Source organism: Stenella coeruleoalba (genome assembly GCF_951394435.1).
Source record: "Stenella coeruleoalba genome assembly, chromosome: 14".
Classification (NCBI taxonomy): domain Eukaryota; kingdom Metazoa; phylum Chordata; class Mammalia; order Artiodactyla; family Delphinidae; genus Stenella; species Stenella coeruleoalba.
This window is the reverse complement of record NC_137160.1, coordinates 66,209,904-66,237,544: the sequence shown is the minus strand read 5'-3', so window position 1 is coordinate 66,237,544 and position 27,641 is coordinate 66,209,904. Positions and strand designations below refer to the sequence as shown.

General features: G+C 46.9%; 2 protein-coding genes across 4 annotated transcripts in view; both read left to right on the top strand.

The window, feature by feature from the left end:
* RNF185 (ring finger protein 185) overlaps window positions 1-19,385 on the top strand; it is a 28,381-nt gene extending 8,996 nt beyond the window's left edge. The window contains exons 2-8 of one of the 3 annotated variants that reach the window (XM_079943564.1): window positions 6,042-6,264; window positions 9,048-9,066; window positions 10,776-10,888; window positions 12,319-12,373; window positions 13,241-13,372; window positions 14,903-15,020; window positions 16,942-19,385. In XM_079943564.1, coding sequence (XP_079799690.1) covers window positions 6,089-6,264; window positions 9,048-9,066; window positions 10,776-10,888; window positions 12,319-12,373; window positions 13,241-13,372; window positions 14,903-15,020; window positions 16,942-17,039 — 711 coding nt within the window. In that variant the 5' untranslated portion in view covers window positions 6,042-6,088 and the 3' untranslated portion in view covers window positions 17,040-19,385. The remainder of the gene's footprint in view (window positions 1-6,041; window positions 6,265-9,047; window positions 9,067-10,775; window positions 10,889-12,318; window positions 12,374-13,240; window positions 13,373-14,902; window positions 15,021-16,941) is intronic. The other 2 variants (XM_079943563.1, XM_079943565.1) reach the window with 2 other exon arrangements.
* A 3,869-nt stretch (window positions 19,386-23,254) lies between these two features.
* Window positions 23,255-27,641, top strand: part of LIMK2 (LIM domain kinase 2) — a 56,134-nt gene continuing 51,747 nt past the window's right edge. Inside the window, exon 1 of the mRNA XM_079942292.1 lies at window positions 23,255-23,380. Coding sequence (XP_079798418.1) covers window positions 23,365-23,380 — 16 coding nt within the window. The 5' untranslated portion in view covers window positions 23,255-23,364. The remainder of the gene's footprint in view (window positions 23,381-27,641) is intronic.

Below are 27,641 nucleotides of genomic sequence, written 5' to 3'. Positions count from 1 at the left end.
ACCAGAGAAAAAGACCAGTGCAGCCCTAAGGAAAAGAGGCCATTTGCTCAGCCTCTTCTGTCCTTCTGGACCTGAAAGGCTGTTCAGGTCCTTGGTCCTATACTTGAGGGCCAGGCCTCTGTGAGATATAGCCTAGGGACGGAAACTCCATTTAGACTCCAAAATTTTAGAGCCTGGGTTCTGTGTGTTCCAAGTTCCAATCAACTTACTCAGATTTCCTCCCACTCTAACCTTCTGTGAGTGTGATGTAGACATTCTCAGAATGCAAGTCCCATCTCTGCCTACTGTGATCAGTGAGCAGTGAAGACAGGCTGGGACTCGCCACCGTTCCGGCAGAAAGCTTCTGTATGAACACGCATGTGCCCACAGGAACAAGACTTCTGCTGGGTCACCTCTCACATCATGCCAGTTATTTATCATCCAAATTTGTAATCTTCATAATTAGAATCACCATTTCCAGATGCCTCTATACACCCCGGTCCAGGAATTCTTAGAGCTGAAGGGGCAGAGAAGGCAGATTATGCATACCTGCGGTTCTCTAGAACCTGAGAACTGAACACAAGAATACTACAAAGAGATGTCCTCGTGAGATCACGTTCCCTGGTGATTCCTTGAGGAATATGCAAGTCTCATTTTCTCTCCCTTGCTCAGTTCCTGTGAGGTGGGCCAGGCTAGCTCTGGGAAGGTAATAGGAGTGTGGATGCTGGGTCAAGCAACTTCAGCTACCAGGTTCTGTGTTCCTAAGGGATCATTAACTATCACAAATCTGCCAATCTGCCTTCGTTCCAGCACCAAATGTGCTGCCTTGGACATCTCAACTTTTTTTTTTTTTTTTGCAGTACGCGGGCCTCTCACTGTTGTGGCCTCTCCCGTTGCGGAGCACAGGCTCCGGACATGCAGGCTCAGTGGCCATGGCTTACGGGCCCAGCCACTCCGCGGCATGTGGGATCTTCCCAGACCGGGGCACGAACCCGTGTCCCTTGCATCGGCAGGTGGACTCTCAACCACTGCACCACCAGGGAAGCCCTGAACATCTCAACTTTAGGGATGTTTTTCAAAACAAGCTGTGAACTTGTTTTATAAATGATCAGCTTTGTCCCAGATGGACCAGGTGCTGGGTGGTCTGAGATCTCAGCAGACTTGTCCCCCACCCCCCAAGTTTATCTGACCTCTTCATAGTCCCTGTGGGCTATAGTTGGGGGTTGGGTATTCTGAAGGACAAGACCTATGGTTACTGTCCCTCCCAAACTCTGTGCTGTGCTGTATTGCTTTGTGCTTGGTAGAGTCTCCCCTTAAGAGCTGATTTTCCAAAACTCTTCATCAGAGAATCTTCTGGAGTGGAAGGTGGGACACTTATTTAAAAATATAGATTCTTAGGCTGTAGCCAGTTACAGGTCCTATTTAAAACACTGAGGTGGTCTAGGAACCAGATCTCTGGGAGGGTGCCTTGTTTAGGAAAAACAGGCAAGTTTGATGGAGCTCCTTGTTAAGGATTCTTATAATTAGCTCCTATTCTAGACTCCAGGGGTTCAATGTGGTCTTGCTCTTTTTTACCCACTTCACCCCAGTTGGTAGCACCAGGCGTCAATTGTAGTTGGTACTAGAGATCCTTTGGTTTCACGCATAAATGGATGAGTGGTGAGTTTGCTTTGCACTCACTTCAAAGAACACAGAAGTTAAGAGCATTGCACTGTGAATTTGAGGGAAAACAAAGACCAGGTATTTAATTTTGTAAAGCTGCATGTTAAAGGGGTAACAGGTAAGAGTGAAAAGAGTGTTGATGTGTTGGAAAGTCTGAATTGGGCACAGAATTACATGTATGATGGCCTGGCCTTGGGTAAGTCCTCTAACATCCCTGGCCTGATGTCCTCTGTAAAATGGAGTGAGGGTCAGAAGTGGTAGTAGGTGTGAATGTGCTTTGAAAACTAGAAAGTGAATTCAGCTCAGGAGTGAAGAATGGTCAGGGTAGGGACAGGGGCACAGAACCAGCCACAAGAAGGCTACTGTGTGGTCAGGTCCAAATCTATAGGCCCTACGGGGAGCAGGAGAGCTTTTAACAGAATGGCAGCTCACATAGGCTCAGGGCCAGCTTCCTTTCTACTCTGTCCAGTTTCTGAGCCGACTAGGGCCCTCTGTTCTCTAGGGCAGTGTCCCAGTCCTACTGGGCCCATGAGGCTGTGTCCACATTTTGTTGTTCTGTAGGTGCTCAGTGGACAGTCCCCAGGGAAGGCTGCTCATTTCTGCCTTGCTGCCCTGGCGTGGTGAGGTTCCTGTGTGTGAGGGAAGGTAGGAGGTGAGGAGAGGAGGCTCCAGTGACAGGGCCCAGGATATGTAAAAGAGAGGTTATATGAGCAGCCGGCCTGGGAGTTGACCAAAACCAGTCGCACATGCCTGCACCCACCCACTCAGAAAATATTTGCGTGCCTACCAGGATGAAGCTCTAGAGCTCGGGTAGGGACCACGTGGTCAGTCTGCTAAGAATTAGAATGAGAGTGATATGGTCTGCCTAGAGTTGGGACCTGCAGGCCTGTCCCAGTGCCTGGCCTGATGCATGACTGCTATTCCCTGCAAACTCTGAGTTGACCTATTACTGTCCCCTGGCCATTCCTACCCTGACACCTACCATGACCCTGATTGTCCCCTTAGGCCTGTGTGTAGGAGAATGCACTGTGCAGAGCCTTGTTGGACCAGTGAGTGGAGAGGGCAGTGAACCAGGGTAAGTGCATGTATGTGCATCTCCCCTGCAGCAGTGGCCCCCTCCTACCTTGGTGGGTCCTCCAGGTCACTGTGTTATCGCATATGGCCACCTTAGCAGCCCTGTAGGAGGTATGACATTCTCATTTTTCAGGTGAGAAAAGATACTCAGGCCATTAAGGGATTTCCCAGAGCTACATGGCTAGTCAGTGGTGGAGCCAGGATTTCAATACAGAACCTTTCAGGATTGGGGAGAACTAGAACATCAGGGGAAAAAAGTTTTTAAATGTACTGTTATTCTTTTGTCTGATTTTAGAATTAATACAGGTAAAAATGTCAGCTTTATAAACAAGGAGGACCTCTGAGCCCCCAGAGATAGTACAGAGATAATCACCATTAATAGTTTGGTATGTTCTTCCACTTTTTTTTTTTTTTTTTTTTTGTGGTACGTGGGCCTCTCACTGTTGTGGCCTCTCCCATTGCGGAGCACAGGCTCCAGACGTGCGGGCTCAGTGGCCATGGCTCACAGGCCCAGCCGCTCCACGGCATGTGGGATCTTCCTGGACCGGGGCACAAACCCGTGTCCCCTGCATTGGCAGGCGGACTCTCAACCACTGCGCCACCAGGGAAGCCCTTCCACATTTTTAAAGACATTTTCTAATATTTATATTCATTATTGTTGTAACAAATGTAATATTGTACATACATTTTACAGTTTACTTTTTCAAAAATGTTATTGTAAAAGTAATATCTATCTGCTTGTCATAAAACACTGAAACAGGATAGGAATATAAAATTCAAAGTTCCCCAGCCCTCCCAATCCCAAAAATAACTGTTGATAGTTCAGTGTGTGCCTTGTAGACATTTTCTTTGCAAAATATATACTCATTTGTGTACTTTATTCTCACCTAAATAAATTCATACACATACTGTTCTGCAACCTGACCTTTTTGAAAAGTATCTTTTATAATGGAAAATTTTCAAGCACACAAAAATAAACTGATGGAATGAACCTCCATTCATCATCCAGCTCCAACAACTATCAACTTCCTTGTTCTTGTTTCTTTTCTCTTTACTTTCACTTTTCCCCCTGGGGTATTTTAAAGCAGATCCCAAACATCTTATCATTCCTTCATAAATACTTAAGCATACATATATAACAGATGAAAAAATTTTAAATATGCCACTATCATACCCAATAAATCTAACAGTAATTCTTTAATATAAACTAATACCCAGGCTAAATCAGTTTTTGTCATTCATCTCACAAATGTCTTTTCCAGTTGGATTGTGTGAATCTGGTTCCAGTGAGATCCACATACTGCCAGTGGTTGGTATGTCTCAAGTCTCAATTTGTAACTCCACACCCCACCCATGCTGTTTATTTTTTGGAGAATTTTGATTATTTGTCCCATAGAAAGTCCCACATTCTGGATTTGCTGATTGCATCTTCCTGGAGTTGTTTAATACATGGATCTATGCCCATATTTTCTGTAAATGGATAATTTGTTTTAGAGACTTGATTAGAGCTATGTTTTAGGGTGAGGATGCTTTGTTGTTGTTACTGTATGCTTCCAAATCATGATATCAGGGGACTGTCATTAAGATCCATCAGTGAACCTGACTTATGGTTGTCTTTTCCACATCTATACACATAGTCCTTAATTTAAAAAAAAAATTATTATTTTTTAAAAGAAACGTGTCGGGTGCTTGAGCTGGAATGACAAAGAAAGGCCATAATGTGGCCCTCACAAGCAGGCTCCACCCTACGAAGACAAGACCAGATGTATATGGAGAGGATGAAGCACTGGATCATGGGGAAGGTCTTGGAACTGAGGCCAACAAGGCACAGTGCTGCTGGCAGCCAGCTGCTCTTCTGGGACACTATGTAAAATGATGTAACTGAGTGAAAAAGTGGTGGTGAGCTGGCCTCCTCTCCCTGCTTATGTCACTGAGCTGCTGTCGTGGTGGGGGATGCTCATGAATCTAGAGTTCTGAGTCTGTTGTGTAGAGAGGCTTCTGGGTCTAAAAGGACTGTGGCTTTTTGGTCCTTATCTCCTGGTACTTTGGAAGCTGAAATCAGGGTGGTCTTCTGGTGCTCCATTGGTGAGTCCCAGACTTGTGGTGGGGCTGCCTGCTTTGGAGAGAGCAGGTGAGATGACCTGGTGCAGCCGCAGAGCTGGAAGGGGGCACCTGGAGACCATGGAGTCCAGTGCCTCAGTTTACAGATGAGAAAACTGTGGCCAGAGAGGAGAGAGGAGGTTTCCAAGACCAGCTAGCAAGGTGGAGGCTCAACTGTGACCAGCATCCAAGCCTCCGATTCTCTGACTGGTAGCCACCTAGCATTTCCCGTTTGGAATCTCTGAGGTGGTGAGGGTGGCCAGATCAGGCTCTTGATAGATTCTTACTCTGCACCCAGAATTTCTGAGTATCTTTTGGTGGTGTTCTCGTGCTCGTTCTTGTTCAACTCCTGGTGGGTTCTTTGACCTGGAGGTGGTAGTGAACAGTGGTCTGTTTCAGTATTTGGTGACCAGCTTGGTCTGTGGTGGTACAATGGTGGTTTAACTACAAACTGTGTCACGAGTCCCAGCCTCAGCTCCACATTCATCAGTCAGCCGAGAGGTCTCGGGCTGCAGTTTCCTAAGGGATAAAAGCTCTTCCTTCATTATGTTTGTATTTATCTTTCACTTATGGTAGGTACTACTGGTTTTCTGTTTTCAGCAGTGATACAAGCCTCCTCTTAAATGTTGATAGATTTAGACAAAATCAGGTATGTAGTATTCTAACCTGGCAGAAGGGGAAATGCAAAAGATTACAGTATGGAAGACGTTGGACCAGATGACCTTTCTGGTCCTTCCTAGCTTCCTGGGAAGCTTTCATGGTTACAGGGTTTTCTTTGTATTCTGGCGTGCACTGGTCACGACTTTCTGGCCTGAGCAGACTCGATCGCCAACATAGAGGCTGTCCAAAGTTAGAAGACAGCCTGTGAACTTTCATTCTGATTGAGCATGTATTTATTTATCACCTGGGCAGTTATCCTGGGAGAATGGAAAGACAGTGAGACAGGGTCCTAGTTCCTGTGGAGAGCTGTTCCGTGGAGGCTGCTCTCTATTTGTGCGGTTCGTTATTTGTGTGGTCTATTCTGGGCCATGTTCATGGGAAGTTTCTGAGTCGTTTCTCTCTGGGCAGTGCCCCACGACTGTCATCCTCTGCAGCCTCTGGGAAGTCTACTCAGGAGTTCAGTCATAGTCTGAACTTCCAGACCTGAGAGAATATGGGGGTATTGGCATGGAGACTGGGGGGAGTGGCCTGCAGAAATGGGCAGTCATGGGCTCTCTGCCTTTCAGGATTTCCCTGGGGAGAATCTTCACTCAGAGCTTGCTGACAGCCAAGGATGGCAAGCAAAGGGCCCTCGGCCTCTGCATCTCCTGAGAACTCTAGTGCAGGGGGGCCCAGCGGCAGCAGCAATGGCGCTGGTGAGAGTGGAGGGCAGGACAGCACCTTCGAGTGCAACATCTGCCTGGACACAGCCAAGGACGCCGTCATCAGCCTGTGTGGCCACCTCTTCTGGTCAGTACCCCTTCCACTGCCCCAGAGGACACATGCCATGTTTAGAAAGCTTGTGGCCCTGGACAGCTTTGGAGCAGGTTTTCCACCCATTTGGGGTCCTGATACACTCAGGTACAAAGGCAGGAGACCTGGGTTCTCATCCCAGCTCTGCTGCTGATAAGCTGAGTGAACTTGGGCAGATCCTGTCCCCACCTTGGGCTCCCTATCCCCATTTCTAAAGTGACAATACTCACCATTTAGTGAGCACTACTCCATGCCACTTGCTGCGCTGAGCCAAGAGGCAGTTACAGCACGATGGTTCTGAGCAAGGACTTGGCTCCAGACTGCCTTGCTCTGAATCCTGACTCTGCCACTTCCCCCCTGGATAACCTTGGGCAAGGTGCTTCCACACATAGTGCTTCATTTTTTAGGGTTGTTTGGGAGCATTAAATGACTCAGGATATGTAAGAGACTTAGAAGAGCACGTAGCACATAGTAAATGTTACATGAGCTATGATCCTAATATTTGTTACCATATTTTATATATATCAAAATGAAGGGGCTGAGTCAGTGTCCATTCCACCCTTGATGGTTACAGAAGCCCCTTCTGGCTCTGAAAACCTGGGTGAATGTTGAGATTTTTTTTTTTCCCCTCTTGATTTTGAGTTGGACCTTGAAGGGCAAATTGGGGTAACTAGAGGGATGAGAATGCCAGCTAGGTGAGGTGAAGAGTGTGTGCCACCCCAAGGCAGGCAATTTCTAGGGACAGGCAAATGTGCTGCTGGGTTCATCTGAGACCTGAAGCTGCTGTATCCCTCTAACAGCACTCTGGATGGGTATTATGGGCTGGGGAGTATTAGGAAACAAGATTGTTAAAGGAGGATTGGGCCAGACTATCAAACCCAGATTTAACTGAGTAGAACATGGAGCTATTGAATATTTTTGAGCAGGGAAGCGGTGTGAAGAAAGGGTCATTTAAATAATATCTCAGGGAGTTTAAATTGGCAACAGTGAAAAAGATAAATTTATTGGTGAATGAGTAGAATGGGGCAGAGGTGTTTTTTTTTTTTCTGGAGGCTCTTGCCCTAATTTTGAAGTTTTGTGCAAAAACTGTTGTCATCAGGACTTCCCTGGTGGTCCAGTGGTTAAGACTCTGTGCTTCCATTGTAGGGGGCACGGGTTTGATCCCTGATCGGTGAAGTTCCACGTGCCGCGAGGTGCAGCCAAAAATAAAAATAAACAAAAACTGTTGTCATCAGCCCTCTCCTAGAAATTGGAAATACTCTAGTTTTGTGATTGAGGTATCATAAAACCAGGATTTGAAAGAATGAAGAATTCAGTCAGGGTACCATTGGAAAGAACACAGGTTCTAAAATGAAAGAGATGCTTCCAATCTGAGTGGTTTGTCCCTAAGCAAATCTACTTTCCTCTCTGAACCCCAGTTTCCTTATCTGTGAAACAGAGATAATTGCAGTTGCTCAAAGGTTAGTGTGATGACCATTATGTGACATTGACAAATGAAAAGCTATTTAGCCACAGCTCAGCACAGCACACAGTCATTGTTTAATGAATGGGAGTAACTGTCATCATTGTTATAATCCGGAACTTTTCCCAGAGGAAAAGCACCCCCACTTCTCCCCCATAGCTTTTGAGGGAAGTTGCCACTGGAGAGCTGCTGTGATTTGGAGTGACCTCTGCTCAGTTTAGAATGGAATTGCAAGGTTAATGTTGGCGGCAGGTGTCTGTTATGTCCAAGGAGATTGTGTGTCTGGATTGTGAGGCTAAACTGTGGTTCAGTAATTGGGAAAGGAATTAGCCTCTGAGTCCAAATTTTACTCAGGTTGAGAAGATACATTATGTGAGCGTCAGAAGCCATGTCTACATTTTCCACTGTCCTGGCATTTGGTAGGCGTGCAGTAGATATTTGTTAGTTGAATGGATGAATGTAGAGAGAAAGAAAAAATTTAAATCTGGAGTTAGAGTAACTTTTCCTTCAATTCTGTAGATGTCATTTTTTGCACCCAGTGCTGGGTGATAGAGGGACAGTAAAATGGAAGTCAGAAGACTTCTGTTTTAGTCCTGGTGCTGCAGGCAAGTCGTTTGATGTTTCTGAGTTTTGTTCCCTCATTTGTAAAATGCGAAACTGAGCAGCAATCTCTGTAGTGTAAGTCACTAAGCTGGAGGTAGCCCTTTCTGCCAAGCAGCTTCCCCATCTTTCTATTACCTAAAGATGTTTTTACGGTAGACTTGAACTTTTAAGCTGCTTCCTGCCAGCAGAGCTCTCAGGGCTGAGGACAGCCTGAAGATTTTGTAAAACTGGATCTAGATCCACACCTTCCCTGTGAGCCTGAGGAGGCTGTGAACCCACTGAAGTTGAGTCTAAAATAGTGCGTGTGTGCATGTGCATGAGTATGCCCCTGTGAATTTATCTGCACAGAGGATCCTTAACTTTTATTGGATTCCTTGAGAGGCCATAACCCCTCAAAGGTCAAGTTGTAGAGAAGCTGGGTCTGGGATGGTCTGGGACCTGGGGGTCTTCACAAGTAGTGGGATCCTGGAGGTGGAGACTGGTGTCTTGTCTCCATTGCTTCATTTTTCCTGTGATTTTAGCTCAGTCTTTTCTAATTTCTGATAACAGTGATCCCCACAGACCCTCAGTGGGGTTGCAGTGCTCCACAGTTCAATCCTGTTTTCCCATTTTTCTCCTCCTACCTTACCCAGTGTTTCTGTTAATGAAATAATTTTTCTTCCTTTTCCCCTTTCTCTTTCTCCTTGATGACTGGTTGCCTTGGGGACTCTGGCAGTTGGCCATGTTTACATCAGGTAAGATGCATTTCATTTTACTTTGTCTTTCATCAGCTGTGGTTGCACAGGACACCCCTAGTCTCAGGAGACTACTGTCAGAAGCTGCAATCTTCCCTGCTTGTGGACTCATTTGCTTGCTTTCCCCCCAACCCTCTTTATACACCTGCCCACTGATAGGCAGTTGATGAAACAAGAGGTCAGTGTTGTACCCAGGAGGGATGCTCCTGACTCTGCTGTTGATGGCCTTTGTGGCCTTGGCAAGCTACACCTCTCTGGGTCTCACTTCCTCATTTGTAAATTGGGTTGGATGTGATCGTATGTTAGGTTTTTATTGTTGAGACTGTGCCTCTATAAAAAGCACCTCCCATCATATCAACAATCCCCCCTACCCTTATAGGTCTTGAAAATGTTAGGAAGGGGGAAACTTTTTTGGTCTCAACAGAGAGCTTTTATGAGAGGGAAAAAGTCTGTTTTTCCAGCTTTTTATTATTATGAAAACTAGTTAGTAAGTTTTCTCCAAGACCTAGGCGCCTGCTTGGTGGGACAGAGCTGAGTCTGGCACTGACAATTGGCTGTTAATAATCACTGCCAGCTGTCTCCATGGTTGTTGTCATTGGAGCCCCACACTTGTAGGTGGCTTGGAAATGTGGAGGGGAAAAGAAAAGTTCCAGGCTGCTAAAGCCTCAGAATCTTGATGGGAGAAAGAAGCAGAGAAAGTGAGAGGGGTTTCCACTACATTTCAGGGCGGTGCATTCTGACCCCAGTGGAACCTCTAGAACATGTCTGTTCTAAATCTGTAAAGAGCACATAATACTTAAGTTTTCAAGCTTTTGACAGTAAGATAAAGGAAATAGGATATAAAAATCATTAAATGCTGCCTTCTCCTTGGCCCTGAAGTCCTAGATTCACATATGATAAACTACATATCACTGGGTCTAAAGATATAATTTATGCTCTCAGATAAATGTTGAATGTGTGTGTGTGTATAAAATATTTATTTAATGTCTACAAGGACACTAAGGTAATATGTTTTTATCATTTTAATTTTGTTTTTAAGAAAGTTAAAATGATTTTAATACAACCAGTGAAAGGGCCTGAAAAACCCAAAGCAGGACTGTTGTTTTTAATTTTGAAAGAAATAGTTGAATGCAAAAATCATTGAAAGTACATAAAAAACACTAAACAAATTTAGATAATAAGAAAAATCTATCCTTTAGCACATAGTAAATCACCAGAAAATGGTCAGCTTATTTCCAGATGGCTGATGTCTAAGACACGTAGTTGTTGAGGAAATACTGTAAAAATGAGAAACACAGAAAGAAAAATCTGACTGCCAGGGTCATACAATTGATCCGTCAGGGAAGATGGAGATTTAAAGTTTGTTCTACCTGCAGCCTGACCTGTGACTGGATCTGTCAGACCTCTTGACACAGCTGCAGGCCTGCAGTTCTTTCCTGCTGTATTGCTGGCAAGCCCCTGAGAGAACGAAGCATTAAGAAGCCTGTTTAATTTAATGACGGCATCTAAAGGCAATTTTGATTTCACCACTAGTAAATATTTATTGAGTGCCAGGAGCAAGAATCAGAGAGTTGGGTTCCTTGAGGTGTTCACTGCTGGTGCTGGTGTTTGCAGTTTGAGGGCGCTGGTCCCTGTAGTTCTCCTACTGGCTCTGACTGACCACCCTGATGGGCTTGTGCCATTCACGTGGTTTTCTCTCCTGCTTGCAGTGGTTGGAGACGAGACCTAACAGACAGGTGTGTCCAGTTTGCAAAGCTGGCATCAGCCGCGACAAGGTGATTCCCCTCTATGGCAGGGGCAGCACTGGGCAGCAGGACCCCAGGTGAGGCCATGGGGCCCCTCTCACACACACTCCTCCCCTTGGACACGAATTCACTTCTATTCAGCACCTCCTCACCCCACCCTTTAGTTAGTGTTTACAGACCCTCCGTTTCAAGGCACTTGGCATCCAGATGGGAGTCAGCCAGGAGGGGAGGGCAACCAGGTTGCCATTTGCGGGACTGTGATACAGATGTGCTGTGAGCATCTGCCAATGGGCAGGCGCTATGCTAGGCAGCGCACAAGACACCACCATTGCAAGTATGCAGAGTGCTGTGAAGGAGCCTGGGAAGCAGGGTGTCCAGCAGGAGAGTCTGCAGGGTGGGAGGTGGGAGGTGGGTGCTGTAGCAGTGATGTCTAAAGTCTGGGGGGAGGAAATGGGGGTCTGGGAGGCTTTGTGGAGTTTGAGATTTCTGGAAATGGAGGCATTCTGTTGAGAACCTTCATGGTGTGGTGCTCGAGTGTGCATATAACACACCCACGCACACTTTTCCCAAACTCCCAACAGTGTCTCTTACCTTCTTCCACCCCACTCCAGCATACCCTGTACCCAGACATATTGGACTTCTCTTAAAGGGACTTATTTATTCTTTCACCTTCATGAGCCTTTGTATTTGTTGTCCATTTGCCTCTTCTGCCCTCTCCAGTCCTGCTCAACCCCCTTCTCCTCCTCTAACTTCTGCCGTCTTTTATGAGCAACCCTAAAGTTACCTCCTCCTTAAAGTGGCCTTTCTTCCCCACATTAGTTGCTTTCACCCATGCCCCCACTCCATTTAGTTGACACCTCTTTTAAAGAAGTCCCTTCCACACTGTAGTGTGATTGGTTGTAGCCCCCTTTAAACCACGAGCACCTCAAGAGTAGGATCTATCTTCAGTCTTGGTAACATCCTGCCTAGCGCCTGATGGATAACAAGCCCTCAGTCCAGTATTTGTGGGATGAGTGATGGAAGGGGCTAGGACCCAGAGGTCCTAGAGAGAAAGAATAGTGTAAAGTATTTGCTCAAGAGTAGTGGGAGGTAAAGCTGAAGGTAATGGGGCAGAGCAGAGAGACCCTGAATCTCAGCCCTCTCTGCTGACAGGCTATCTTCTGTTTGAATTTGGATTTGGGGTTTTTGACATCCGTGACCCAGGTCCAGGAAGGTGCCTGGCTGACAGTTGTAACCAATCTGGGTATGGCTCTCTGTGAGAAGAATAAGCTGAGTGCAGTCTGATGAGCATCTTGTAACAAATGGATTTTCTCCCTAGTTTTCTACACACTAGGGAAAAGCAATTGCATGTAGAACAGAGTTAGTATTTGGTTTAATTTGGCATAAGTTCATGTGCTGGGCATGAAAGGGGGCCATGGCCCTGACCCTGTTGGTGAAGAGCTCCCCCACTCAGGGAACAGGTCAAAGCATTTTGTAATAGACTTATTTTACACCGTTTCTGTTTCAGAGAGAAGACTCCTCCCCGTCCTCAAGGACAGAGGCCAGAACCGGAGAACAGAGGGGTGAGGAAAATTCTAGGAGAAGGCTTCTAGAACTGAGCCCATGGCTTTAGAAGTTTCCCTCTCGGCCCTACATTTTTTCTCCTTGATTATAAAAGTAAAGGAAAATTTGCAAAATATAGAAAGGAAAAGAGGGGAGAAAATAACTTATAATCACACCATCCAGAGATAACCAATGGAAACACATTGGTCTATTTTCTTTTCTATTTTTCTTTTCTATTTTGATTATCTATACACACACAAATTTTATAGATCTATTTGTGTGTGTGTGTTTTATAGATAGATGTTTGTGTATACATATATTTTTATTTTTACAATATTTGGCTCCTGTTTTGTAACTCTCTTTTAAGATTTTATTCTTTCTATATTTAGTGCCCTCTGTGTGCTGGGCCTCATTCTAAGCACTGGTAATATATCAGTGAACATAGTTAAAGATCCCTGCCCTTATGGAGTTCACAGGCAGACCTTGGAGATGCTTCAGGTTTAGTTCCAGACCGCCACAATAAAGCGAATATCACAGTAAAGCAAGTCACACAATTTTTTTGGTTTCTGAGTGCATATAAAAGTTATGTTTACGCTATAGTCTTATTAAATTAGCAATAAATAGCATTATGTCCAAAAAAATGTGCATACTTTAATTAAAAAATACTTTATTGAGGACTTCCCTAGTGGTCCAATGGACAAGACTATGTACTTCCCAGGCTCTGGTTCCCAGTGGAGCATTAGCTCCTAACCCAGGAATCCGAGGCCCCAGGAAGCCAGAGGCCCTGACTGTGAAGACTGCACATCAGATGTACACGCCAGTGCACATCTCTGGCGTTTACAAGCACCCACAGCCACCGGTGATGTTTTTTGCCTACTCTGCCCCAGGAACATAAACCTACCAAATGTGAGGACTTGTGGGATTGTACAGGTGTTGCTGGAAGGGAGGCCGGAGGGCCAGTCCTCGGATTTGCACTGAATGAAGTGGTGGTTCCTGATGAAACAGTTGCACCTTCCTGGGTAAGGCAGCCTTGATCTCAGGAGCCCTCAGACTCAACCAGGCTAGCTCTTAGTTGGAGGCTTTTCTGCACTGAGGAGATGGAAACCAGTTTTCCTTCCCTGTAGGTCTGCCCTCTTAATAGCTGTTAGGCTTTATAGGTAGTGCTGCCCGTCAAGAAGTTTGGAGCTGCGTGCCAGGCTATGCTCAGTAGGGATAGGGAGCAGCCACTTGCATGATTTGCAAGAGACTCACAAATGAAGGCCTATCAGCTCTTCGTGGAGAGCAGTTAGCCCAATAATTTTTCTTTTCTTTAATTATTTTTTAATCAGTTGTTCTAAGGATCTACCCAGGGATGCAGAGGAGAAGAGGAATTTTTTTAAGATGTTCACAGTAATTAAGAGCATGGGTTTTCGGACCATACTGATCTAGTTCCAGATCTAAACTCTACCCCTTACCAGCTGTGTGACCTTGGTCAAGTTATTTCACCTCTCTGAGCCTTGGTTTGGTCATCTGTAAATGTGGGTGATCCTAATGTAAGAATTAAATGCGATTTGAGTGTACTAGTGCTTAGCACAGTGCCCAGCACAGAGTTGGCATTTAGAAAATAGGAGTTAACCTATTCACAATATTATGATTCCTTCCGAATCTTTTCATGTGAAAGATGATGCAGTGTAGAACATATTGGGCTGGCCAAAAAGTTCGTTTCCACCATCTTATGGGAAAATCTGAATGAACTTTTTGGCCAACCCAACATTATAGGGAAAAAAGGCTGAGGATGATACCAAACTGCTGACAGTGGTCATTGGAGGGAGGGGTTATGAGGTGGAGGGTGAACAAGGAGACCTCTGATTTTCTGTGTTATTTATTCCTGTAATGTGTTAATTTCTCATAGCAAGCATATATTACTTTTGTAATCAGGAAAGAAAGTGTTTTGAATTTTTAAAATTCTCTGTAACAATATTAAAAGAAAAATCTTAGGGAAAATACTTATCCATGTCTTTTCCACCTACATACATATTGTCACATACTTGTGACCATGGTGTTCAAACAATTTTGTCTGAAAGCTTGGTCATAAGAGTTTTTCTGTGTTGCTGCATAGTCAGCGTAATGTATCGAAATTTTGATCATGACCTCCATTGTTGGCCAATTAGAGTTCCACTTTTTTTGCTCTTATAGATAATGTGTAGCTTGTTCTATGTTCCCTTGTAATTGGGTATAAGAGTTGTTGACACTTTGGCTGTTATAAAGCATGTAGAAAGTTTTATTGGCTAGTGTGGGACTCTGGGAAGGAACCTGGAGCTCTGAGAACACTTACTTGCATCAGCAGAGAGTTTTACTTTGGGTCAGAGCCAGTCCTTTCTGGCATTCATAGCTCCTTAGCTGGGACCCCTGGATGACCAGGAGGGCGGAGGAGCCGCCAGCGTTCCTCTGCCTTGAGATCTAGATGGGAGGAAAAGCGGGTGGGGAAGAAATGCGGGTGCCACACCTAAGGTAACGTGTGACAGGTGAGGAGAAACCTGCCTGTTCTGAATTGCATTTCTTCTACACAGGGATTTCAAGGGTTTGGATTTGGAGATGGTGGCTTCCAGATGTCTTTTGGAATTGGGGCATTTCCCTTTGGCATATTTGCCACAGCATTTAACATAAACGATGGGCGGCCTCCTCCAGGTAAGACCCTATTCTCTTGGTGATTTTGCTTGAAGACTCCTAGGAATTCAGCAATATGTAGGATAATCAGCCTTTTCAAAATGTGCTAAACTCTTTTCCGATTACTGGTAGTCATGGTAATGATAATTGCACACTTACCAAGTATTAGGCACAAGCAGGTTCAGAGTGCTTTCCATTATAAACCTGAGATCCCCACGATGAGTCTGTGGGATAGATGTGCAGTTAACTCCATTTTACAATTCAGAAAATGCTTAGTAATGTTTTCCAAGATATAACCCATGCCCATAAAATGAAAAAGTATATACTCTACCCAGCTGAGTAAAAGCCTAGTCCTGGGCATATACCCCTGACTTTGACCATTGGGGGTGGGGAGGGGCCAGGTGACTGCAAGGAGTCTGGGCCTCCCTATTTTCTGGCATCTCTGGCCAGCTTCCCTCAGGACACACATAGGGCTGGTCCTAAGCCCCAGCCCTTTGGGAACCATGCCTAGGTCTGCCACCTGCTTCTACCTTTCTCCCTCCAGCCAACTTGAGAGTGCTGGCTGCAGTTGGTGTAGGGCAGGGCAGTGAGGTAGGTGGCTTGGGCTCTATCGCAATCTGATGCCCAGGCCCAGATCCTGACCATGGAGCTGCAGAGCTGCTGAAGGCGGTTGAGCTCTGCTTGCACTCAATGGGGCCTCGTGTGCTGGGCACAGTGTGAGGTACAGAAGGGACCAGTGCGTGGCTCCTGGCCAGGAGCTTAGGCTCTAGGGACAGTAACCTCTCCTGAGCCATCCATTTGTCCCCTGCCCCCGGACCCAGGTGCTTGGCACATAGCAGACAATCGGTAAGTCTTTGTTGACTGCTGGCCTGCTTGATTCCATCAGCGTGCCTAACTGGGGCGTAATATAGCACCAAGCGATCTTGGGACTGCCCTTCCTTACCTCATCTGCCTCAAAAGTTTCTCCTCTGTTCGCATGCTGTTTTATCAGAGGAAAGAGACCCCAAAGGGCCAGGCGTGCTCTGCTCTGAAGGAGGGACAGGGCCCCGTGGAAGGAGCATGCACCTGCCTGCTAGTTTATTTCCATCCATCCTGGTCCAGGGCTCACCCGGGTTCCCCAGGTAAAGAGAGTTCACAGCCAGGCTGTGAACTCTCTTTATCCCCTTGGCACACTCAGACAGTTTTCCCTTGTTGTGTGTGTTTGGTACAGTTTGCCCATCTGGGATGTAGTTTCTCTTAACTCTCCTTGCCCCACAGTCAGGACAAGGAGCTCTATGGAGTAGCTTTTCTCAAAGCAGAGAAGAGTGGAGACCCAGGTTCTCAGCCCACTTCTGCCCCTAGTTTGCTATGGATTGAGGGAGACAGGTCGTTTTTGCCTCTCTGGGCTCTAGTTCTCGTGTCTGGAAAAGGAAGGCACCTCACGCGGGGCTCCCTGAGACCCCTCTTGACTCATCAGTGCCAGAATCTAGAAACTCCATGACTCGAGAGGCAGTGTGTGGAGAGGCTGAGAGCACAACTGTGGGCTCTCCGCCAGCTCATGAACCTTGAGATCTTAGGCAGGTCACCTCATACCTGTGCTTCAGTTTCTTTTTACACAGAATGGGATAATAATGCCCAACAGGCAATAATGTGTATACACAACAGCACACACAAGATGCTTAACAAATAGTAGCTTTTATTTTTCCCTCCAAGACTTCCCTGGTTTATTTGCACCTGGAGACAAAACCCTCTTAGGACGAATTGGAGACTTTGTCCTCATTGTTAAATTTTTATAATTTGAATTTTGTTTTGCCTAATATTATTTGGGGTTTGGAAATATTTTTAGTGTGCAGGATTCTGTTGTAAAGAGATGAAGGTTGATGCTCTCGACTTCTGACTCCAGTGGGCAGGGTGTGCAGCTGCAGCATTCTCACAGCCTCCCTCCTCCCTCCTGTCCCTCCAGCTGTCCCCGGAACGCCCCAGTACGTGGACGAGCAGTTCCTGTCACGCCTGTTCCTGTTTGTGGCCCTGGTGATCATGTTCTGGCTATTGATTGCCTAATGCTGGGCTCCTGGCCTACATCCATGCAGGGCCTCTGGACTGGTGACATGCCACCCCCACTCTTGATGTTTGGCTTCCTGGCTAATCCTGACCTCTGGAATCAGTGGGGTCAGTGACACATCAAGGAGTTTTGCTTCTCCATCAGAGCTTTGGGACTCAAGACCAGTTGTTGAGGACCCTGGAGTGAGGCCACTGCTGTAAACACCTCAGGCCTTGGCATTGAGTCATCTCTTATGGGTTACACCGTGAAATCCTGTCCCAGCCAGCTCAGCAGGTCCTGACTCTGCACAGGAAAGAGGCAGGAGAAGAGGAATTGTCAGTACAATTTCACCTGAATTTAATATTAAAAAAACAAAGGGACGAACCAAATATGGAAACTTTTTTACATCTCTTTAAATACCCCTTGGTAAGTGGCCTCTGAAGTCAGTGGGACTCCTCGTATAGAGAGGTTCCCCTTCCAGATCACAGTGCTATTCTGTCCTATTTCCTCTTCAGCAGAGATGCAAGAAATTGCTGTCCTATTAAGATCATAATTGCCGCAGCTGGAGCTGGAGTCAATTCATGAATTCACCAGGGACCCAAAGATCTGTTGCCTCTGGGCTGTGCTCAATGTCTTTGGCTCCAGAGTGGCTTGAATGACCTCCTGGTTTCCTGGCGTAGATTATCCCCAGAGACATGTGGTTTCCCATCAGTTTTCCCCCAAAACTATGCACATCTGCCTCCCTGCCAGAGGGTACCCATTCTAGGTTACTGTTGAAGCCAGGACGGACTGCATGTTAGGAAAGACCTGCAGTTGGGACTCAGGTGGGATTCGGAGCTCAGATGCAGGAACGACTGAACAAGCAGCCTCGTCCCTAAGGCCGCAGAAGCTCCAGGTGCATCCTTTCCCAGACCCCACAAAGGAAACTGGGAGCCTTGTTGAGTCACCCCAGCTGCATGTTGAAGACCAGACCTCAGAAGCCAAATTGTCCTTAAAGAAGAGGCAGGGAAAGGGGAGACCCAGCATGTGACTCTGATTTTGGTATGGTTTGAAGACCTCTTGTGTGTGTGCTAAAACCAGAGAAGCACGCTACTCCAGAGCAGGCAACCCCTGGTGGTTTGTAAAGCCGGGCGCAGAGCCCAGCGAGCCTCAGCACAAAGATAGGATGTGGTCTGCCTGTGGAAGTCTTCCCCTGGAAACTTTCAGGGAAGTCATTCTTCCCAAGCCCTTGATTTGTTTTTCAACTTCACAAGCTGCTGCTTCCGAATTTGACTGAGGGAGTGTGTTGCCAGCAGGAGAACAGTTCACCTGGTGGAATGGTTCTCGCTCTGCCAGTCTGGCATCTTCCTAGAAATCCAGGCTCTTCCAGGAGACCCTTAGGGTAGGGGGAGATGGACTTACTCTGAGGGCCTCTCTGTCACTTCACCAGTCCACACTGCTCCTGAGTTTACCCGCAGCAATAGCCAACAAGTGGTTGAAAGCTCCACCTAGTGTTTGTTCCAGATATGGTTCTGCATAGCGTGTGGAAACCAAGACCTTGAGGAAGATGAGGGAAGCCCTTCTCCTCTCTGCATTGCACCCCCCGCTTCCCCTCTTACCTTTCAGTGCCAGAGTTCAGTGTTTAAACAGACAAAATACAAGTATTGAATAGGTGGTTCATTTGCCGAATCCATTTGGTAGGAATAAGCCACCTGCTTTACGGTGTGCCTGATGGATTTTAAAGATTCTCTGGGCACCCACTCAAAAGTGCTCATTTTATCACCTGGAAATCCCAGGTCTGACGGGCCTTGGTTTCTCAGTGCAATGGCCCCACCTAGTGAGGGGAGAGAGGACTTCAGTCAGATGGATCGAACAGAAATGGGTTTCCAGAAGAAAGGTTAAAAAAAGAAGGGTTGTAGGTAGGAAGACAAATAACTTTGACCCTTTAACGAAGAGGAGTGAGCCCAGGAGAGCTCCACCAGCAAAGGCATCCCAGGAACCTGTTAGCAAAGCCAGGTTGGCCATGTGCCCTTTGATTTTGAACCTTGCAGGTCCCCACTCATGCTCTGCCAGGAGCTGGGGCAGGAGAGCCGACTTGGGACTGCTGGCCCAGCCCGGACAGGGAGGCCCCTTCCCAATGCCCCTGCAGGCTCACCACCTCACCCCTCTGCTGAGGCATTTTTCCTTTCTTTGTGTGTGTTTTCTATGTTCTTGGCCCCCAACCCCTCCTGCCACCTTTGTGGATTAGGACCAGGTCCCAACCACAGTCAGAAAATAATACTGTGTACACCTTGACCAGTCACTAATTTTCACAGTTGTAAAAGTGATTTGATTTAGAATTAAACAAATGGTTTTACATAACTGTGAGCTGTGGACTTACTGTGTCAGGGGAGTGGGGGGGAATGGGTTGAGGACTGGTCTGGCCTCCGCGAAGATTGAGGATGAAAGTCTTCAAACACCCATGGATAATTAGAAATGAGAAGCATAGGCTGGAGGCCTGGCTTCATACACAGCCCCACCCAAGGTGTGACCTGTCTGACAGGCAGACCCAGTCCTTATAAGTGTATGGAATTCTGAAGGTTGTGGGCTGCCACCCTGGAGCTTAGCTTGTGGCCAAAAAGAGCCTTGAGGAGAAGCAGGTTGTTCCGTGTCAGCATCTCTCCCCACGTTCTTTGACAAGGCAAGCTGGCCTCCAGCCAAGCCCTCTACCTGTAATGGGGCGTGCTGCTCCATAAGGTTCCGTGAGGTTCTCAGCAGAATGTGAGATGGAAGATGGTGATATTACAAACCTGGCCCAGCCTTGGGCTCCCCAGCACATCAGAGCTACAGGTCATCCGTCTGAAAGGAGTTCTTTTCTCCCTCTTAAACTTTGACCTAACAGTTATCAAATTGAATAGTGCCAAGACATAGTAGGAAATGCAAAGGTAAGGGAACTCCAGGAATTCATAAGCCCAGTAAGAAAAGGAAACAAGACACAGAAGTAGAACAGGACAATAAGGCCTCCATGTACCAGTTGTTCAATCCCAATAGCCATCAACTCAGGTCCAGTCTTGTTTCATCCCCACCCTGACACTGTTCCTTTCCCGTACCTGCACTGTTTTGAAGCAAATTCTAGTCATATCTCACCTATGAAGTATTTCAATATGCATCTCAAGGATTTTTGAAAATATAACCAAGATACTCTTTTATGTACCTTTAAAAATTGATGGTAATTTCTTAATATCATGTATCCAATCATTGTTCAAATTTTCCTAGTTGTCTCATAACTCTTGTACAGTTTGAGTTGAGATCCAGATTAGATCCATACGTTGCTATTGGATGTCTCTTAAGTCTGTTACATCTGTAGGATCCTCTTCTGTCTCTTTTCTTTCCCTTGCAGTTAGTTTGTCCTGTTCAGTTTCCTACAACTTCACTTTTGCTATTTGCATCACTGTGGTATTAACAAACTCTTCTCACTCTTATATTTCCTGTAAATTGGTTGTTAAATCTAGAGGCTTGGCCAGATTCAGGCTTGATTTTTTTTTTTTTGGTAAGGCTATGTCATGAGTGGTAGTGTATACTTCTTGTTGCATCATATCAGGAGACACAATGTCTGGTAGTCCCTCTTTGTGATGTTAGCAGCCCTTACTGATCATTGTTGAGAACAGCACTGTCCAATAGAATTTTCTGCAGTCGTGGAGATGTTCTCTGTCTCCATGTGCAACACAGTAACCACTAGCCACATGGGGCTATCAGGCACCTGAAATGTGGCTAGAGTACTGAAGAACTGAATTTTTTGCTTTATCTCATTTTAATTTAAATAACCACGTATGGCTAGTGGCTACCATATTGGACTGTGCAGATTTAGGTTAGTTCACAGGGGTTGCAAAATGATATAATTGAAAATAACAATGTGTTAAGGGTTTAGAAACAAGACTGCACTTCTGGCAGAATGGGACAACAAAATTACAGAGAACATGGGGAGCAGTGGGGTTGTGGGGGACAGCTGGTGGTTGTAGGAATGGCAGAATGTTACAAGGGCAGAAGGTATTCAGGAAAAAGCAGAGTCCTGGAGCGAAGGGAGTAGGGAGAGAAGGCTGTAGGGTGAGATGTGGTTAGTTCTTGAGGGCCAGGTTTGGCTGTTATTTTGTAGGCAATAGGGAGCTATTCGTTTTTGAGCACAGAGGTGACAGAAACATAATTTTGGAAGATTAATCAGTCCATTTTAGGTAGGATGATTCAGGGAGAGGAGAAATTAGAGGTCCAAGACTGGCTTGGTCTGAGGCACATGGAAGTGACACTGGGAGTATCTGGCCGTGGACCAGTAGACCAGTTCCCTCAGGATGGCAGAGCCAGACCTTAAGGTATTTGTCAGGGCCCAGGTCCTCATTTCTGTAGGCCCAGAGAGTTGATTGTGAGTCAGTCAGCAGGATCTGGCCTCAAGGACTGACCGAGCCATGGTCAGGTAATCAAACTGCAGACAGGTGACCTGGTACTAGAAACCCAGGAGGCTTTCTCCCTGCGCAGGCCTTTTCTGCCCTCCAGAACTCCCTTTGAGTTCACAAGCGATTTTGGAATGTTCTTTGTATCCATGTTGAAAAGGTATCTCTGGGTTTTATCATTTCTATAGACTGCTGTTCTCTTCCTTTACATTTCAACTTTTCATTTCTCAAAGTTACCTGAACTTCCCTGGGAGCAACTTGGGGGGAGTTGTTTATCCTCCCACTCCCTGCTGGTGAAGACCATGAGGCTGGAGGTGGGAAAGAAGTGTAGTGAGAGTGAGGAGGGAGAAGAGACAGACCTGGGTGCCTTGCTGTGGGGCAGAGGGAGAGGGAAGACTCCCAGGGGCCTTGGTTCCAAGGCTGCCAGTGTCTGGGAAAAGTGTAACCTCTTTCCATGTGCAGGGCAAATAAAAGCCTCACCCCTTTTTGCTAGCCACTCTCCTTGTCAGGAGAGTCCCCTGGATCACCATCACTTTAATTCAATACACAGTTTTGTCTTTACTATAATCAGAGCAGAGATAGCCTCAGAAAGTAAAGCCGACTGCTGAAGAGGGTTCCCAGGAATGAACAGAAGTGAGGCACATCGCCCACACTGCCCCTCAGCACTTTCTTCACACTCAGGACTTCAGGGGCCACCTGCCACACCCAGAGGAGAAAAATCTGACCTGCATCTGGTTTGGAGTACACGGTCAGAGCAGGAAGGAAGAGGATTGTGCTCACCTTTGTGTACTTGAGTGCTGGGTTGAACTTCGTCCTTGGTGGGAGTGTTGTGATCCATTTCCTTGGGCCCCATCCCTGTCCCTTCCTGGTCATTTGTACACTTTTCTCATGACCTATATCTGATCTAAGGAAATAACAGTTGCCAAAGACCCAGCACAAGAGAATCAGATGGGAGGGACCTCAGGGACCGGCTGATGTGGCCGAACCTTAGTCACACAGAGGACCCAAAGCCCCTCCCAAACCAAGTGAGGGGAAGTGGTTCTCTCAAGGCCCCTCAGCCACCTAGCGGCTGCGAGAAACCAGTCTGCTGTCCTAAATCCTGGTCCAGGGCTCTTCTCTACAAAGAAGAGTCCGAAGGGCAAATCCAGACCACTGGTACATTTCCTTTGACCTACATGGCATTTTTAGAATTTGAATGTTACCAACATTTTTAAAAGAGGGAAATTTCACCTAAATACCTGGATTTTTGGCTTATCTTGAAAAATTGGAAGATCTGGTGTTCGGGGTTCATTTATATACCTACTTGTCCTGCTAAGGATCTGCCACTGAGTGTCAGCTTGCTTATAGTGGCACAGACAAGTGGCTTCTCTGAGCTGGAAGCTTCTAAGAAAAGCCCACCCTCAACCCCCCCCGCCCAAAGCTATTTGTGGGTAAACCTGGTTTCTCCATATTCATATTCTTGATTCCAGACACTACTGGAAAGAGCTTTCGACTGGGGATTAAGAGCCAGCGTTCCCATCCCAGCTCATCTCCTAATAAGCTGAGCCATTTTGAGGTTCGAACTTGTCCCCTCTGGTCCTCAGCTGTCCCCATCGGTAAAATGGGCAGAGGGTCCCCTGTGTTGAGATCTCCAGCCTGCGCAGAATCACCCTCACCAGTTCGGGCACCCACAGAGGGCGCAGAGTCTAGCGGGCAGCAGGGCCGCCGCAGAGCCCGAACCAGGGGGCGGGGCTAGGCCCAGGGGCGGGGCCTGGCGTCGGCTGGGCGGGGCGTAGGCGGGCGGGCCCCCGTGCCAGGTGCGGTTTGGTCCTCCCCGGGCGCCGTAGGCGGCGCATCTCGCTCGCGCCCCGGGCAGAGGTCCTCGCGCGTCTGAGGCGGCGGCAGGAGCTGAGCGGAGACGGCGCTGTAGCGGCCTCCTCTTCCCCATTTCCGCGCTTCTGGGACCATGGCCGAGCAGGCGGGTAAGGAAGGGCTGCGCCGTCCTGTCCCGGCCCCGGGGCGCCTGAGGGGAGCTGGCGGCCTCTCGGGGGTTTCGGGCTGAGTGGACCCTCGTGGGTACCGGCTCCTTAGAGAATTTGGGGAGTGAGCACAGCGCTCCCCGAAGACTCGGAGGTTGTGGGGAGCGGGGATAGAGGGCTCGCGGGGAGGTGGGGCAGGCGGGGTTGGCGGCTTCCCGCGAGTCGAGGTCCTTGGGAGGAAGGGATGTTGGGGGGGCACCTTTTTTTGTGGACCTGGAGACTGCAGGTCCTCAAATTAAAACTCTAAGGAAGCTGAGGGGACCGGTTTCCGTTGGAGTCACAGTTTGGGGGAATATGGGGAGTACGGCATCCTCAGAGTTTGGGTAGGTTCTGAGGGTATGGAGAGTTACCCCGTGTTCTGGATTTTCTGTGGAAAATTGAGGAGAGTATGAGTTTCCCACGGGATCCAAGCCTTCTGGAGGGTATCTTGGTGCCTGCGGTCTCCTGGGTCTTGGGGTTCTTTGCAGGAAGTAGGGCATTGTGGGCCCCCTTGGGGTTTAGGACACGACTGGGGGTAGGGAGAGATTGGAGCTTCTTCCTGAGGCAGGTAGGGCCCCTGGGGCTCTGGGCCCTCCCATGGCCCCTCTGAGACCAGAAAGGAATGTGGCCAAACACCTCCTGGAAGGAAGAGTGTCTAAGGGTGAAGGGTAGCTTCAGGGTTAGGTTGGCTGGGCCTGTGGTCCCCTCCCTCCCAGTCATTTCACACCACCCTGCAGCTTCCTGCCCTCCTTGCCTGTCCCCCAGTACCAGGAACTTTCTGTTTCCCAGAAAGTTGTGGGAAACACCCACCTGTGTGGGTGGCCCAGCCTCTGGGTCGACCAGGGTCAGCGTCCAGAAGCTTTCTAGAGCTGGCAGGAGGGAATAGTGGAGGAGGGAGGCTGTCCTGGATATCTGCCCCCGCTTCCTGGCTTTCAGCCTGTGGACAGTCACTTCCTCCATCCTGAATAAAAGGACCAGGCCACCAGTGGGTCACTTCCTCACCATGGGAGCATGGGATTTTCTCCTCATTCTTAATAAGAGGCTTTTAGAGAAAAAGGGCTAGGGGTAGACATTCTCCGTCCCTTCCTATTTTATTTTTTTTTAGTTTCCAGAATTCTTTGTCTCAAATGATTTCTAATGATTTTTTCTAACCTTTGAGTAACATAGGTTCCCTGTCTTGAACCTTGATTCTCAGAAACTTGCGAAAGATCTTAGAGTGCAATAGTGTTTATTAGATCTTTCTCTGAGTGAACCAAAAAGCTGTCTAGAGGCATCAGTGCCTCTAGATGCATTCGTTTGTACATTCTTCCATAAGAATATTTGTTGGATACTTCTGGGCCACACGCTAAGCCAAGCGCTGAGGAGTATAATGATGAGCAAAACGACACAGTTCTTGGCCTTTGTGGTGCTTACAGCCCTAGCGATGTACAGTAAATAATTGAGGTGACAATTGAGATAAATGCCATAATAACTGAGATAAGCAGTTGAGATATGTGCCGTAAGATTGCACCAGGGGCAAGGGAAGTGGATAGGGAACACATTCCTTTATGAGGCAAGTTTATGCTGAGCCCTGAGGATAAGTAGAAGCTAGTCCAGCTAAGAAAGGGTGAAGAACTTTTCAGGCAGAGGGAACATAAAAAAGCCCTGAGGCGGAAAGGCATGTGGTGCCTTTGAAGACTAAGAGAAGGCCAGTACAGCTTTTTTATGGATGAGGAGACTAAGGTTCAGAAATTACTTGTTCAAGGTTCCATAGCCAAAAAAATAACAGTGGTCAGAGTTCATATTTTCTAGCTTCAAATTTGGTGCATCATCCTCTCTGAATCACAAACACCAGAATGAGGTTGCCCGTGGAGTCAGAGAAGGAAGCGGGACTTAAACTTTTACTTGTTCTTGAACACAGTCAGAGCTGTGTTCCGAGACAGCTCAGATTCCTGTGTAACAGAAGAATCAACAGAGAAATCAAATATTTGCTGAGTACCGGTGATGTCTAAGGCACTGGGCTGGGCCAAGTGTTACCTGTTATAAATTTTAACAGATGCTAGAGATAGTGTAACTCTCCTCATTTTACATGTTAAGAAACTGAGGACTAGGGAGGAAAATGGATTTGTCTAGGGTTACTCAGCTAGCGGTAGAGCCAGGTCTAACCTAGAACTTGTTCAGTGCTCTTTCCAGTATTTCAGGGTCCTTGAGGCATACAGGGTCTGGCACACAGTATTTGTGGAAATGAATAATATGTGGTTTGTGCCTTTGAGAAATTCACTATTTAGAGTAATTGAGGAAAAAATGAACAAATCAAGGCAAGCTATTATAAGGCCTATAGGTGATAACATTAGGGAATTTCAAAGATGAGGGAGAACTTTATTCATACATTTATCCCACAAGTATATATTGAGTTCCTGCTGTGTGCCAAGCACTTCTAGGCCCTGGGGGATACAACAGGGAGCAAAATAGATCAAATCCCTTCCCTCGTGGAGTGTATGTTCTGGTGGCGAGAGACAGACAGTAAGTAAATACATGAATATCATATGTCAGGGATAAATGCTCTGAAGAGAGATGAAGTATGGTAAGGGCATAGGTGCAGTGGGAGGTCAGGGGAACCTCTCTTCGATGACATCTGAGCAGAGAAATGAAGCAAGGGAGTGAGCCATTTGCATATCTGGGGGTAGAACATTCTGGACAAGGAATAAAAGAGAATGAGCAAAGACCCTGAGCCAGGAATGTGCTTGGCATGTTTGAAGAACAGCAGGGTGTCCAGGGTGGCTACCAGATTTGGTCAGGGAATGCTTGACGGAGGTAAGATTTGAGAGATCTCAGGTAGGTTAAAGAAAAGGGCAGGGGGGTTTAAGGGGTAAGGAATAAAACTGTGGGAGTAGGATTGCAAAGGCAGGTGAGTTTCAGGATCTTCACAAGGGGTGGTGAATTAATATGTGTGGTGGAGGCAAAGATTGGGAGGTGTGGGAAGTGGAAGATAAGGCTGAGAGGGTGAGTGAAGCCAGACTGCAGAGGGTTTAATGCCAGGCTTGTAGACTTTTCTGATCTGCAGCAGAGACCATACGTTTAGAGGCAGGGAGAGTCATGATGTGGGCATTTTGTGTTTATACTATCAATCTGGCTTTGGTGGGCAGGATGAATTGGACAAGGGTAAGGAAGAGCACCAGTCTGGAGGTGGGTACATACAATGGACCCTGAGCTGAGGTTGTTACTGATAGGAATGGAGAAGGAGGCACTGACCAGAGGAAAATGCCTCATGTCATGGGCAGGGTTGGGTGACTTGAATGGCTCTGGATATGGGATGGAGGGAGCAAGGTAGGGTCCAAGAAGACCACAAGGTTTTAGAGCTGAATAGAAACCCATCATGTTCAAGAGGCAGTATTAGGCTTTCCACATTCCTGGTGGGTTGTCTGCCTCTTCTGGAGACTATGCTGATTTCCAGCCCAGGGCTGGCCTCTGATCAGTGCAACCTGGGGTTGGGGGCTTGGGCTCAGGCATACTAGGGAGGGGTGGAGCCCACCCCCAGGTATCATTTCGGCATTTCAGTGAGAGGGTGTGGAGCTGTAGCAGTCTCTGACAAGTCTATATTCTTTCCCACTCTTGACGTTTCCTTATACAGTAGCAAGAATTAGATTCTTACCTATTAATTCACATCCAACAGTAGCTAAAACACGAAACCATTGCTTGGTTCTATCAAAGTACACCTTGAGCGTCCATCCTGGGATTCTATTTTGTCAGATCTCTCTACTTGTAATTTATTTTTCCAGTAAAGAAAGTCTAAAATGTAGTTGAAGACAGACTTTGGAGTAAGCAGACCTGTGGTCTAATCCCAGCTCTAACACTTGTTAGTTGAGCAGTTCAGATTCCTTTTCATTAAAATGGGAACAATAATAGTCCTTTGATACTAGTCCTTATTTCATGGAATCTTTATATTCAATTAGTTCATGCTTGCCTAGTGCTTAGGACACTGCCTGGCATATAATAAGGACTCAAAGAATTTTTTCCCTGCCATTGACAATGGGTTGAGAACTGCCATCTGAGAATGTATGAATTGGTTAACCAGTTCTCTGATAAAGAGATTCTTTGTAGGCCTTCCCCTAGATAAGAAAATGCCTACTCATTCACAGCTAAGTAAACTTATGGTTGGAAGTGAGAACCTGAGTGCCTGAAAGCCGAAAGTGGCAAGAACCATCTGTCTTGTTTGTGTCTCTACCAAGTGTCTTATTACTCCACC